The sequence below is a fragment of the Oenanthe melanoleuca genome, chromosome 7 (genome assembly GCF_029582105.1).
Source record: "Oenanthe melanoleuca isolate GR-GAL-2019-014 chromosome 7, OMel1.0, whole genome shotgun sequence".
Lineage (NCBI taxonomy): Eukaryota > Metazoa > Chordata > Aves > Passeriformes > Muscicapidae > Oenanthe > Oenanthe melanoleuca.
Window position 1 is genome coordinate 5,596,550 of NC_079341.1, and position 13,275 is coordinate 5,609,824.

The following is a 13,275-nucleotide window of genomic DNA, read 5'->3' on the forward strand; positions in this document are numbered from 1 at the left end:
TGATCAACTAATTAAAGTGAGTTTAGCAAAGCTGTATCATTCCAAGCAAGGGCTCTTATTTCTTATAGAGAAGAACACTTTAACAGAGTGTGTTTAACCAAAGCACGCTGAACGCCCTCAGGCCGCTCACAGGAACCACCTGAGGGCAATCACACACCAGGCCGCCATTGCACCTGCCACCACCGCGCCGCAGAGCGCTCGGGGCTGCTCCGCGCCCCGCCCGTGAGGGGAGCAAGGCGAACCGCCCCGATCCGTGCGGCGGCGGCAGGGAGGCGAACCGCCCCGATCCGTGTGGCCGCGGCAGGAAGGCTCCGCCCGGAGCGGCCCCTTCCGCCGCGCCCGGCCCCTTCCGCCGCTTCCCCGCCATGGTGGGCAAGGCCCGGCGCCCGCGGCTGCACCGCGCCGCGCCCCGCGCCGCCCGCGACCCGCCGCCTCTGCCCGGCCCCGAGCCCGGGCCCGCCGGCGGATGGAGCGCGGCGGCCGGGAAGGTACCGGGGGCGGGCACACGGACACGGGGCGGGGGCTGCCAGCGGCTGCGCCTTGTCCGCCTTGTCCCTGCGGAGAGGGCCGATCCCGCGCACCGCCGCGGGTCTGCCTGGCTGCAGCGCCTGGGGTGTCCGGCGGGGCTGGCTCACGCCGGGCCCCTCTTGGCAGTCAAAGCCCTGTGCAGCCCCTGGTGCTGCAGTCCGGACCGTGGTGTCCCCAGCCCGCCTAGGGTGGTGACACAGTGACACCAGCGCTGCTCCTGGGGTCACCGTGCCCGTGGGGTAGCCTCAGCGCAGTCTTGCAGTGCCTCTCTTAATTTTTAGGGCGGATGGAGCAGAGCTGTTTATACAGAGTTATTTAGGAGATTCTGTTTTCCGCAGCTGTGTTTTGGATACGCAGTTCAGGTGCCTCCCCCTAACCCCCTCACACCAAGGACATAGCACACTAAATGTTTTTTCCTTGTGAGGACGGAGGAGTTGCCCGTGCCAAGTATAGCTGGGCTTTAAACCACTGTGAAGTTATGTGTTAGTGATGGTAGAGACTGTTGGCTAAAGTAATAAATTCTAATCCAACCAGAGTAGCTATTGCAGATCGCAGGGAGGTGTTGCATGCTTAAGGCATGATGCTGAAGATTTGGTGAGTTACTTGCACTTGCTGAATCTCCTTAATGTCAATTGATTTAGGCTTTAATCCCCTAATCTCCTCATTTGTTGCTTATCTGTATTGTTCTGTACCTGTAATAAATCTGCCTTTTCCTAAGGATGCTGTTTGCAGCTCTCCTGGGAGTGAATGCAGTTGAGTGGGGTGAGGTTGAGTTGAGGCTGGAATCTTTTAGGAGCAGAACAATCCAAAATGAGACTATGTGAAACTTTCTTCTGTGTGGAAGACCTGGTGGGGGGTAGCAGAACAGTATGGTGCCTTACATCCCCTTGCCTGCTCAAGAGAGACAGCTGCTCACTGCCACTGTTCCTATCTGGGTGGTGCTGGGTCTGATTTTTAAATTTTTTTAAACAAGTGTTGCCTGGTGGTGTAGGTACTAATTCCTGTTTTATGTCTCTTTTACATAAGGACTGGGACTTCTCATCTTCTGGTATATTTTCTGGGCTGAAAATTGACCCTGATACCCTAGTAAAGAAGCTTGACTTGGACTCCAGAAGCATCATTTCCTCCAGAACAGGTTTGTTGTATTTTGAATGAGTGCTGTGTTAAGGTTGTGAGCAAAGACACTGGGGACTGCATTTGCAGTGGCTTTTATTGGCTATCCCAGGAAGCTCAGGGAGCTACAATGCAAACATTGCTTCCTGTGTTGGCTTTTAGAAGAGGTTTGTTTTTGTTTGGGCTTCTGCATGGATGTGCTTAGTGATCCCTAGATGGGGGACTAGCTTCAGGCTCTCATGCAGCAAAAGACTGCCAGGGCTGAGAGCACAGCTGTGACCTGATCTCTGGGATTGCTCTGTGGCTGCTTTCTCCTCACCAGCAGCCACTAGCAAGACAATGCTTTGTCTGCAGGTTCTCATTGTGTACCAGCAGTAATTCACTCAGAACAGCCTGACTGCAGCAAATCTTCTCCTGTCCTTCGCTGTTGTGGGGTCCATGGCTCGAGAATTCCTGGGCAGGAGAATCTTAACTCATAAGGAGTATGGAAAGGGAGAGGGGAAAGAGAGAGGGCGTGATAGAGCCCTTTGATTTCCAGTCCCACAGCCAGGAAATGCTGTCTTTGCTCACTGTGAGACAGAGCTTTGTGTTTGAGAGCAGTCTGCCCTTCTAAGTGACTGCAGGGTCTCAAAAAATCTCTCTGAAACCTGAATCCCAACCCTCCACAAACTGTATGTAAATATTTAAAAAATCCCCAAAGGAACAAACTACCAGACAGAGCCTGGTAGCACAGCAGGCTGTCCTGGTGCAGAAGATGCATGTGACTCCCAAATACCTTCTTTGCTATCTAAATTAACTTCTTTTCTCCATGTAGATAAATACTACACTGACTTTGTTTTCCTGTGCAGGGCTCTAAACAAGTAAATCACACAAGGGCGAGTGGTTGCCTAAGCAGCACTAAGCAGTGGGAGCTGCCCATCAGTGAAATTTGGGCACAGACTGAGGAGGTGGGGAGGTTGTGTGAGGACACGTTTGCCTGCTCTCTGCACAGAAACCTTGGTGGAACATTGTTTTTGAAACACTGGGACCATTGTTGGTAGCCCTCCTGGGAAGGGGACACGTCTGTGTGCATGTGCACGTTGCCATCTCTTTAATGAGAGCAGACAGCCTGTTGTTGGGGGCTGGCAGCCTGCAGTGCCAGCCTTTCATTGCAGGCTGCAGCTGTCCATGTCTGGGTTATAAATAGAGCTGTGCTGCTGGTCCCTGTGCAGTGCTGATGATGCAGATGTGCAGTGCCTGGCTCTTTCTCTCCGGGCTGTGTGCTGGCTTCCTGCAGACAGCCACGCCGACCCCGCCGCTCTGTGCGCTTCCCACATCATCTGCTGGGAATAACTCTTCATTTAGGGGCTCAGAACTGCAATTCAACCAGGCAAAAAGTGATTTGATTGTTGTTTTACAGCTTCCCAAGCTGTTGTGCCCTTTCTTCTTGTCGCACTCTGGAGCCACGTAGAGGCTTTTTCGTTATGGAAATCTGTTCATTTTTTTTTGTGCTAATTCAGTGAACTGTAACTAGGCTGTGCATATAATAGCAGACACCATAGAGTTAGAAAAGAGATTCTAGGCAAATGTACTTTGTCTCCTGGCATCTCTGGTCAGCTCAGAGCCTGTTCCTCAGGATGTTCAAGTTGACTCTAACCCTCCCTCCCTCCTCTTCCTCCCTTTCCCCCTCAGCTTAGTGCACAGGGCAGGAGGGTAGGATTCTCCTACACGTTGCTATTTTAAGATTTAATAACGAGACAAAAGCATGCTTCCCTCCCACTTGCTTTTCAAGCTCTGAGAAGGTCAAGTTGGCAGACTGTAGGTGGGATCAGGATCTCCTGTGCTTTTTGCAGCTAGGGAAGATTTATTTATTATTTTGTTACCAAGGCTGCTGTGTGGCAGTTGGGTAAACAGGTATTTGTCCTGTGTGTGTATCTCATATTATCCAAGATTTATTCACATTTCCAAGATTGCTGATATCTATGTTTTGTGTTTAGATCTGGCCTTATGCTGTGACTCTCTTCCAAATAAAAACTAGTCTGAGGAAGATGTTAAAATTGGTTTAGATTTTAGAAAATGTCATCTTGGAGCTCGACAGTAGTCAAAAAAGCCAATTGGATGTTGGGAAGTAGAAGGAAAAGAGAATGTGGAGAGCATTGTTATGCTCTGTAAATAAACCCATGGAGCTTTTTGATTTTATGTGTACCATCACAGGGACTAATAACCAGCAGCAGAGCATGGTTACTTCCATGGGACAAAAGGCTTCACCTGGAATAGTTATTTTGATGTGTCAGAGCCAAAGGGCTGCAGTCCTGTAGAAAACCAATCCACCACTGTGCTGGGGCTTGAGGGCTGTTGCCTGTGGTTGCCAACAAGAGAGGACACCTCTCTGTACAGTTTTTTCCTCATAGTTTTCCTCAATTTGTAAGTGACCAGCTTTTGCTGCTCTTTTGGCTGTGGTGGTTTTGAGGGAACAGGGAGAAACATGATGTGTAAATTGGAAAGTCCAGAGTCTCTAGCAGGGTTATCCAGTTAACACAAGTACTTGTGTGTGCTGGGATGAAAGGAGTGAGGCCCCTTTTTGTGGGAAGATAAACTGGTGGTGGTGGTGGTTCTTGTTAGCTGAAGGTCTGGCTTTCCTGGGGATTTCTGAGGATTGTTGGTGCATCTGGTTGAAGCAGGGTGCCCTGTGGAAGTATCTGCTGCTCATGGCAGTGGTCTGTTGCTTCCTTTAGATATAAGGCTGATTCAGTGTGCTTGTGATTAGTGTGAGATACCAGCACAGGCTGTTCTGGCAGCAGTAATCCTTGTGGCATGAGAAGGAGAGGGTGGAACTGTAATGAAAAATGTCACCAAAATGGAATTCATTGTAGGTGAGTCTTGCGTGATGTGATATAAAAAGGCAGTGGTCTAAAAAGGAAAGTATTTGAATATGGTAGCTCTGAGCTGTGTGGTGCTGTGAAGCAGACCTGCTGCAACTGCTTTCCCCTGCTCTGCTTTTCGTCTTTAGTCATTAGCTCAGCTTAACACTAGATTCCAGATGATTTCCACACGTGTGTAGGTACCAAAAGCCAGTGCCATCCCAGACTGCTGGAGTTCAGTCCATGAGTTACTTTGTGCTCAGTGATTGCTTCCTGTCAGTGTAGTTTACTTAGCCACTGACGTAATGTAAACCCAAGGCTTTGCTGTAATCTAATCCACGCCAGGACCTCTGTGACTCCAGTGAGTGGATAAATCTCATTTGGGTGAGCCTCTGTAGCGTGGGAATTAAATGTTTCCTACCCAGTCAGAAATAATGGCCTGTCATATCGGGGTTGCTGCTGCTCATTTTTTGTTGTTTTGTTTAGCTTTCCTCTGTCAGTGTTTGCTCCTTGAAGCAAGGGCTCATTCAAGCTTGGCTCTGGCTGAGCAGTTGCTTATGAATGTCTCTTTTTTTGGAGTGGATGATGAACCAGTTGTGTAATGATATGAGCAACTGGATTGGTAGCTTCCTGCTTTATTTTCAGCTACTCCCAGAAGGGAACGGTGAGAGCCTGTGTTATTGAGAAAACAAAAGTGCAACAACAGCAAGTGTTCATAATTGTTTGCAAAACCTGATGCAACATCATCCTGATTTCTGAGGTTGGATTTCACATAAAGAAAGACTTCTCATTTTACAGTGAGGGTGCTGAGGCCCTGGCATAGGTTGCCCAGAGAAGCTGTGGCTGCCCCTGGAGGTGTTCAAGACCAGGTTGGATGGGGCTTGGAGCAGCCTGGGATAATGACAGATGAAAGAAGGGATTTAAGTAGGTGCTCTCTGCAGTTTTTTTCCAACCCAGGCCACTCTGTGGGTGTGAGATTCTATACCAGGGTGTGAAGCATAGAGTGAGTAGGTCATGAGCCTGAGCAGAGGCTTGCTCTGAAGATCAGGACTGCCTTGCAGCACAGGAGCCACTGTCAGTGGCACAGGGGTGTAGTGGAGGGAAATGACTGAGCATCTGACAAAGAAGGAATTCCCTTCTCCTCCTGAAGAAATGTGGAGATAGGAGATGATAAAAGCACACTAAGCAGGCATTCACTGCCAGCAGTGAATTTCTGGGGTCTGCAGGCTGTGTACAGCGTAGCCTTCCTCCTTTCTGAGGTTCTCTGTGAGTTTCTTTTGTTACCAAGCTTCCGTTTGCAGAGTCACTGATCGATCCCTTTGGTTTGCACCTTGGCTTCTGCTCTGCAGTTCCACATGTGCTGGGTCTGTTACCTTCCCTGCTTCTGCTTGGGCTATCTCTGCACCCACTTGTCTCTGTTCTCCTTTTGCAGCCTCCAAGAGAAGCAGAAAACCTGTGCTTGGTTGGTGTTGTGGTCCATGCAATATGATTTGCTGTCCAGTTTTGTTTTTTTTTAATGGGTGTTGTACCAGAATGTTACAGAGTCCCTGTAAGACCTCTATGATAGCACTGCTGTTCCTGCAGTGTCTAGACTCGTGGTTGCCCCTGCAGTGGATCCATACCATGGAAAAATTGCAACCATGACCAGGTCCCCATTACTCTTCAGGAGCTCTTGACAGGATGCCAATAGTTGTATCCTATAGTTTATTCCTGTCTGCTGATTGGATTTCTGCATGTTTATTGCCTTTAAATATTCAGGTTCCTCCTCTTTTGTCCTCATGTCTCATCACCTTTGCTCTGTTTTGATTTTATGTTTTGTTTTTTTTTATTCCCACACTTCTGGCATACTGGAGTGTTTAACAATTGAAAGAGTAAAGAAAAAAATAAAAAATTAATTCTGTTTGTTTTAATGAATGCATCTGTTCTGAATATCAGTTCTAAACCTGTGCTGCTTTTTCTTAATGCATGCTTGGGGGATTTTGAAATCTGCTTGTGTTGGTCATTCACATCTCTGGTGTGGAAAGCTGCTGGATCCTCACAATTCCGCTGCTGTTGCTTTTCTTCAGCTTTTCATTCTGTGCTGGCAGTTGTCAGGCCTGTCTTGTGTTTGTTTTGTGCACAACGCCTTCCTCAAGCTGTTCCCCACAGTAGCACTGCTCAGATGGGAAGCTGTTCCCCACGTTCCCAGTAACACTGCTCAGATGGGAAGGGCTGTAAACGGTGCTCCACACTCTGAGGATGGCAGGGAGAGGCTGCAGCACCTCCAACGTGTTCGTGAAATTCCCCTGGGAAGTGCCTGTGTGCTGTGCTAGACCCAAGTGGTGAGGTGTTCCTCCTCCATCTGTCTTTGTTATTAGCTGCCCAAGCTTTGGGCTGTGTGAATTTGGGGAGTGGTGAAATGCTCTCCCTGAGGCTGTCAGTGATGCCCTCGGTGGTGTAACACTGAAATCGTTTTAATGCCTTTGAAAATATCTGGTGGGTGTGTGGGTGCTGCCCTGGAAGGAGCAGCTGATTGAGTGGTGTTTGAGCTGGGAATTCTTGCTTTAGCTCCCCCCCTCTCTCCACCCCGTACCTTCTGCAATGTGTCTATGTCCTTTCTGTCACCTGCACAGGTCCAGGATGTGTCCTAGGACTGAATGTGCACGTCTTAGCTCAAAGGGGAAACATCCCTACATAAGCTGGTGTTGCTTCTGACATTGTGCAATAAAGTGTTTGAAACATCCAGTAACAAAATCTGCCAGAAAGGAAAAGTTCCCAGTGAAGGGAAAATGCTCTGTAGGGATTAAACTATTTACCTCTCCCCCAGGCCCAAGGCTGGTCACCCTGGTAGCTTGATAAATTGGCAGATGGCAGTTTACCTTATCTGGGTAAATTGCTTTAGGTAGCAAATTACTGTACATTCCTTCTTCCTTGCTGTTCGGCTGAAACTTATTTGGTGTTTTGACTGCATCATTAGGACATGCTTTTATCTTGACAATGCCAGATCACCTTTTAAGGGCAGATTTGGTGTCTGAGAGTTTTGTAATAGGCTGCTAGAAAACTGCACTGTGTTTGAGAGGAGCTGAGATAGCGGTTTGTCATCTGGGAAGCCTCTCCAGTGAGGTCAGATGACCTCAGTCTACAGGACACCTCAGCATTCTGTAGTTCCCAACAACTTGCTAAGCTGGAGAGTTTTTCTGTTCCTTTGGTCCAAAGGATTAAAGTCAGTGGGAGTCAGATTGACCAAGTTCTGTAGCAGTGGTGAACAGCTGTGGGGATGGGTTGAAATGGAGAACAGAGACTTGCTGTGGTCTCTGGGGAACTGTGGAGTAGAGATCGTGCTGAAAGCTATAGACATGGGCGCCATAAATAATAATTTTTAAAATAAGGTTAAAAATCCATGCTGCTTAATGTTGCTTTAACAATTTGTCTGTGCAGTTTGGTGCTGGCTGTGAGAATAGCTGTGGGAAGCTCCACTTTAATTAAAGTAAATGCAATTAATTGAGAAGCAGTAAATGAGCGTCTGAAGCTTGCACTGTTTTCAACGCTTTTACTTCCCTTCTGCAAATAGAGCATTTCCATGTTGTGAGTGCCTTCTGCCAGATCACAGGAATCAGTTGAGTTAATATTTATGGAACTAATTAACTTTTTTGTTTTCTTTCCCTCCCTCTAGCTGTGGCTAAGTCTCTGTTCTTAAATTTAACATTAAAAACCCAAAAGACTCCAATTAGCTCGTGGTTGAGCACTACACAAACGCAAACATTTTCCTGAGAGCCCAGACCTTCCAAAATGTTTTGCAGCCTGTGCCAGGGGAGGAGGCTGTCAGTGGGAAGAACTTGAAATGAGTCCTAGGAGTTTGAAGGATGTGTCAGAATGCTCTAGTTTCTTATTATGGTTGGTTCCTTGGCCATGCCTGCTGTGTAATCCTCACCAGTAGCACTAGTGGAAGGTGGGTGCCTGCCCTGGAGCAGCCTTTCCATGCTGCTGGGTGGTTGGAGAGGAGGATGAAGCTCAGAGAGGGATTGGAAACTTCTTTGGAGAAGCTCCTGGGGTGCTGTGCTTTTGCAAAGCCTTTTTGTAAAAGTTGGGTGCTGAAACATGAGCTTTTTAGATCAAACATATCAGTGCCTGGTGCCACTGAAGGGTTTTGTGAGTTTGGGTTTTGCCTTCCTGGCCAGGAGTGGTTGGGGCACAGCAGTTGCATGTCGTGCCATGTCTTGCTCTGTGTGATGACAATTCCTGGAGCTTTAAAAAGATACTAATGTAGCCTGGTATTCTCCTGTGAAATGAATTTAAAATGGTTGGATGTCCTTACACAAAAATAGATCAGCACTGCTTAGGAGAGTACTGAAGCTGTGGTGTTACAAAAGAGGGTTATGAACTGAAATCCTTCTCTTTGCTGTACTAATGTTAAAGCTTTAACATAATTAAGTTATAAAATTATAAATTCTACAAAGAGGGAGGTGGAATGGCTCTGGGCTGGTGCCAAAGGGGCCTCCCAGCACAAGTTCCAGTAATGCAAACCTCCTGTGGGGTGTGAGAGGGATGGCTCAACACTGCAGGAATTGAGAAACCAAATCTGAAGAGAGTTGAGGAAGCACTTGAGGAAAGGGCAGTTGTTAGCTCTGGAAGTCAGAGCTATTTCCATGTCATCAGCAGTGGTATGGTGTGTCAAACTGTCAAATATCTCTCTGAAATATGTGTCCTGGGAGTTTAATAGACACTCTGTTTAGGAAATCAGTGGAGGCTGTTGAAGGATGGATGGCAGGAGAGGTTCCCTCTTCTGGGTTGCCCTTTCTGACTTGCCTTGATACATTTCTGAGGTGCAGGAGTAAGTGATCCTTCTCCTTCTGCTAATCTCTCTGGGAAATTACGTGAAAAACATTATTTTTTGCTTGCTTTTTTTTTTTTTCTTGTATTTGTTTTTGTTTTTCTCAAACTTCTGTGCTATATAAATCACATTTCTGATAAATCACTGCCCTGTTAATGTGGGTCATAGTGAGTTACAGGCTGTGTTACAGGGAGGTGTCAAAAGTTCATGTCTGTCATTCACACCTAGTGGGATCTATAGTTTTATTCTACTCTATGCAAGTTATCCTTTATTCTGGTCTTTGTGAGAAATTTTTTAGACCAAGGTTGTCTTTATGCTTGGGTGGAAATGCATGTGTCAGCTGAAGATCTGTTTATCCCCTTCAGCATTTCAGAGTGGCACTACTGATGCTCATATGTGGCATAACTGGTAATAACATCTAATTTGGGCTTAGTTTTTCAGTCAAGTGGCTTGTAGAAAGGGGTTTTTGGTTTTAGTTTTTTTTTTAAATGGAGCTTTTAAGGCCATAAATCTCAATGTACATCGTCTGAGCTAAATGTGGGAACCACAGCTATGCAAGGAGGGTACTGGAATGTTCTGGGTTGTTTGAAATGATAATTTGGATAGATGTAGATTGAACTAGCAGTGTTGCAAATACTGCAAACCATAGAAAGTTCTGGAGAAAAATCCTGCTGCAGAAGAATAGGCTATCCAAGCAGTTCTTGGGACTGTGAGCTGGAAGGTACATAGTGATAGTGATAACCAACTCCAATGAAATGTGGTGTTTACAGAGTCCCAAGCAGGAGATTTGAGGGAAAATGGGGTGTACAAACTTGTTTCACAGCCCACTAGTGCTGTGTTCTTGACTGCTTGGAGAACACACAGCAAATCAATAGATCTACTTAAAGAATTTTGGCTTCTGTGAATGTTGTGGGTGTTTGTGCCTGGTGTGGCTGTGCACATACCTACTCTAGGCTGATTTCTGTTGCATTTCCTAGCTCCACGGCTTTTAAACTTTGTTTTTGCTTGTGTCTATTTTCCTTTCCAAGGTTATTTGTAAATTCAGGTCACTGAGTGTTCTTATGTAACAAGAATGGGCTTCTTTAGCATGGAGAGGACATTTCCAGCTGCCGTGGGTACAGGCTGTGTCTGTGCACGCAGCAGTTATTTCACAATGTGGTTTGAGTTGAATTCACCAGGTGTGCCTGTGGACAGACTGCAGGAATTCTGTTGTTAGAAATCACAGTTTTAAATTGCTTTTTTCAGTGACACTTCCGTATTTTGCTCTGCAGAGCCTCTGGCTATTGTTTTTGATTCATGCCAGTGATTTGTGACTGCAGGGCTGGGCTTGGGTAGGGCTGGGCTTAGGTCTGCTCCTCTGCAGCTGCAGGTGTGCTTGTTGTTTTAGTGTCTGTACCTGAGTGGGTTTTTATTTATGGATGTACCATACAGATGTCTAGGTAGTGTTTATGTGGGGTTATCATGACTTTTTTGTGTATTTGCTTCCTCTGAAATAGAAGGCATTGGCCTGTTTACCTGTATTGGGTGTAAGTGGCGGGGTTTTGGTAGCAGGACAGAAGCCAGAGCTGTCACATTCTGGGCACTGCCAGGTCCAAATAGCTAAAGTCCAGCCACAGCTGAGCCTGCCAGGCACAATGGTACTGTATCTGGGAAAACATATGATTAAGAAGTAGAAAAGCAGTGAGAAGAAGATCAGGGGCAGGAAAGGAGGTGCTGCAGTCACCAGGACCCCAGTGGGTAAACGTGAGCAGGAAGGAGCAAGGAAAGAGAAGCAGAGAGTGACTGTAATGCCATTCCTGGCCCAGTGCACTGCTCAGGGGAGCTGAGAATGAAGAAGCCAGAATAGAGTGGAGCTGAGAAGGGGGTAGGTGGGGGGAAGATGTTTTAGTGTTTGCTTTTCATCATCTGATTCTGTTTTAATTGGCAATGCATTACATTAATTTTCCCTGAGTCAGGTCTGTTTTGCCTGTGATGGTAATTGCTGAGTGATCTCCCTGTTTACCTCAGCACACAAAGTTTTCATCTTATTTTTCTCCCCTGTTCTTTTGAGGAGGGAGGGAGCAGCTGGGTGGGCATCTGGCAGCTGGCCAAGGTTGGCACACAGCATCACAGTAGCTCAGTAAAAACTGAGATGAAACTCAGTACTGGGTAGAACTCTCTCTGTGATTCCTCTGCCTTCCTCACTGTGTTTTTCAGCTGAATGTCTTCTGAGCCTTGTGCAGATGCAAAGAGACCCTTGCATGAGAGCTAACTAAATTCCTTTGCTTTTCATTGAGACTCACAGGTGTTGAAGCAAGTCATTCTTCCACATGTCTGTGGTACCTGTATACCAGTAACAGCACTGTGGTCCTGAAGGTCAGAAGTAGGAGCTGCTCCCCTCCATCTGTTCAGGCAAGGAAAGGGAACAGAGCAGGACAGCCATATCCTCCAGTCTGAAATCAGGGAAGTACACAACAGATCCTGGGCCCATCTGGGTGTTTCTTCTGCTAGTCTTTGCTGTGTGGGATGTGCTGCTCCAGCTGTGTCTGCATTGCTGACAGCTTTGTAGCACCAGAGGATGTACCTGTGCCAGAGCAGAACAGATCTCTTTTGAGAGTGTTCTTTTTCAGATGTTAGATGTGCTCATTAGAGGGCAGCAGAATAACTCTCCCTTTTTCTAGGTCAGGTCTATATTTTTTAAAATTTTTCATCTCTGCAGGGCATAGAACAAAATTTTCCAGTTCCTCCTTCAGTTTTTCCTGGTGCATTAAATGTACAAAACAGCAATGCTCATATGGAAACCTTAGCCCATATAAAGGAATATGGAGTATTTATAGTAAAACTTGCTTCTTTGAAGCTTAGAGGGGTTGCAGGCTCATATGAGAGAGAGCTTCTCTAAGATTAAACCACAAATGGTCAGCACAGTATGTGGAAAAACAGCCAAAATGATATTTCACAGCTAACTTTTTTTTTTTTGCTCAGCCTAATTCTTATTTGACCTATATGTCCATATGCATCTATGGATTTATTTGCTGCACTCCAGCTGCTGTTGCCACCTTTTTCTGCTGGAAGACAATATTAAAGAACCAGTCTTGCTTCATCCAAAAGTAATCTTTAAATGAGATCTGATAGTACACCCCCCACCATCCTCTGGAATGTAAATACTATAAATAATTGTGGCACTGTCTTTAAAGGCTAAGTGAGGCTGGGATTTGGAGCCCAGCATCCCAATATTTAAAATGCATTATTTATTATGTAACATTCATAGAAGGCAGCTGTAGTACTGACTTTGTAGCCAGTGTGTTTCTCAAAGAGCTGGGTACAAGTCCTGGCTGGTAGTGAACGTGCACATCTTACTGGTGATGTTTTACATGCTGTTGACTTTTGGAGGAGGTAAGCTGGTTCAAGACAGCTGGAATAGCAGGAAATATTTTGGTTTTTTTAGGTTTAGCAGCATCAGCCACTGATTTCCAACAGCTGATTGATTTTGGACGGTCCTCAGTGGAAGCAAAGTTTCATTAATTAATCTTTGCACTTTGACCTGACATGATGGACCAGGTGGGAGGATTGGCAGGGAGAGACATGATACCTTTCTCTTTTACCCACAGTGTGTTGTGTGTTTTGCCACCCTGCAGGCTCCTCTGTCTCCCTGTCCTCTACCCAAGTGTATGTGTCCACCCAAAGGGACAGATCCCTCAGGGGTTTGTGAGTGCCTTGTGTGCCTCACATACGTGGGGGCTCTGCCAAAGCAACATGTACTTGGCTGCTGCTTTCTGCCCTGAATTATTTTTAGGGTGGCAATATACAAGCCCACAAACTGCTGAAATGGAACAACCTTCTTGATACTTTCAAATGCTGTTCCTGGCACAGTGGCTTGGATCAGTCCTGCCTCCTGGAGAAGTCCAGATTGTGCTTTGCAGTCCTGATTTGGGATCCACCATGTAGCTGGCATTTCTTCACATCATGCTGTGACACCTCAGCAGAGTCAGGGCTAATGGGAAGCTC

General features: G+C 46.5%; 1 protein-coding gene across 1 annotated transcript in view; it reads left to right on the plus strand.

Annotated features, from left to right (window-relative positions):
* Nucleotides 1–325: 325 nt before the first annotated feature.
* The window catches only part of SLX9 (SLX9 ribosome biogenesis factor), a 37,129-nt gene continuing 24,179 nt past the window's right edge, over nt 326–13,275 (plus strand). The window contains exons 1-2 of the mRNA XM_056496725.1: nt 326–488; nt 1,555–1,663. Coding sequence (XP_056352700.1) covers nt 366–488; nt 1,555–1,663 — 232 coding nt within the window. The 5' untranslated portion in view covers nt 326–365. The remainder of the gene's footprint in view (nt 489–1,554; nt 1,664–13,275) is intronic.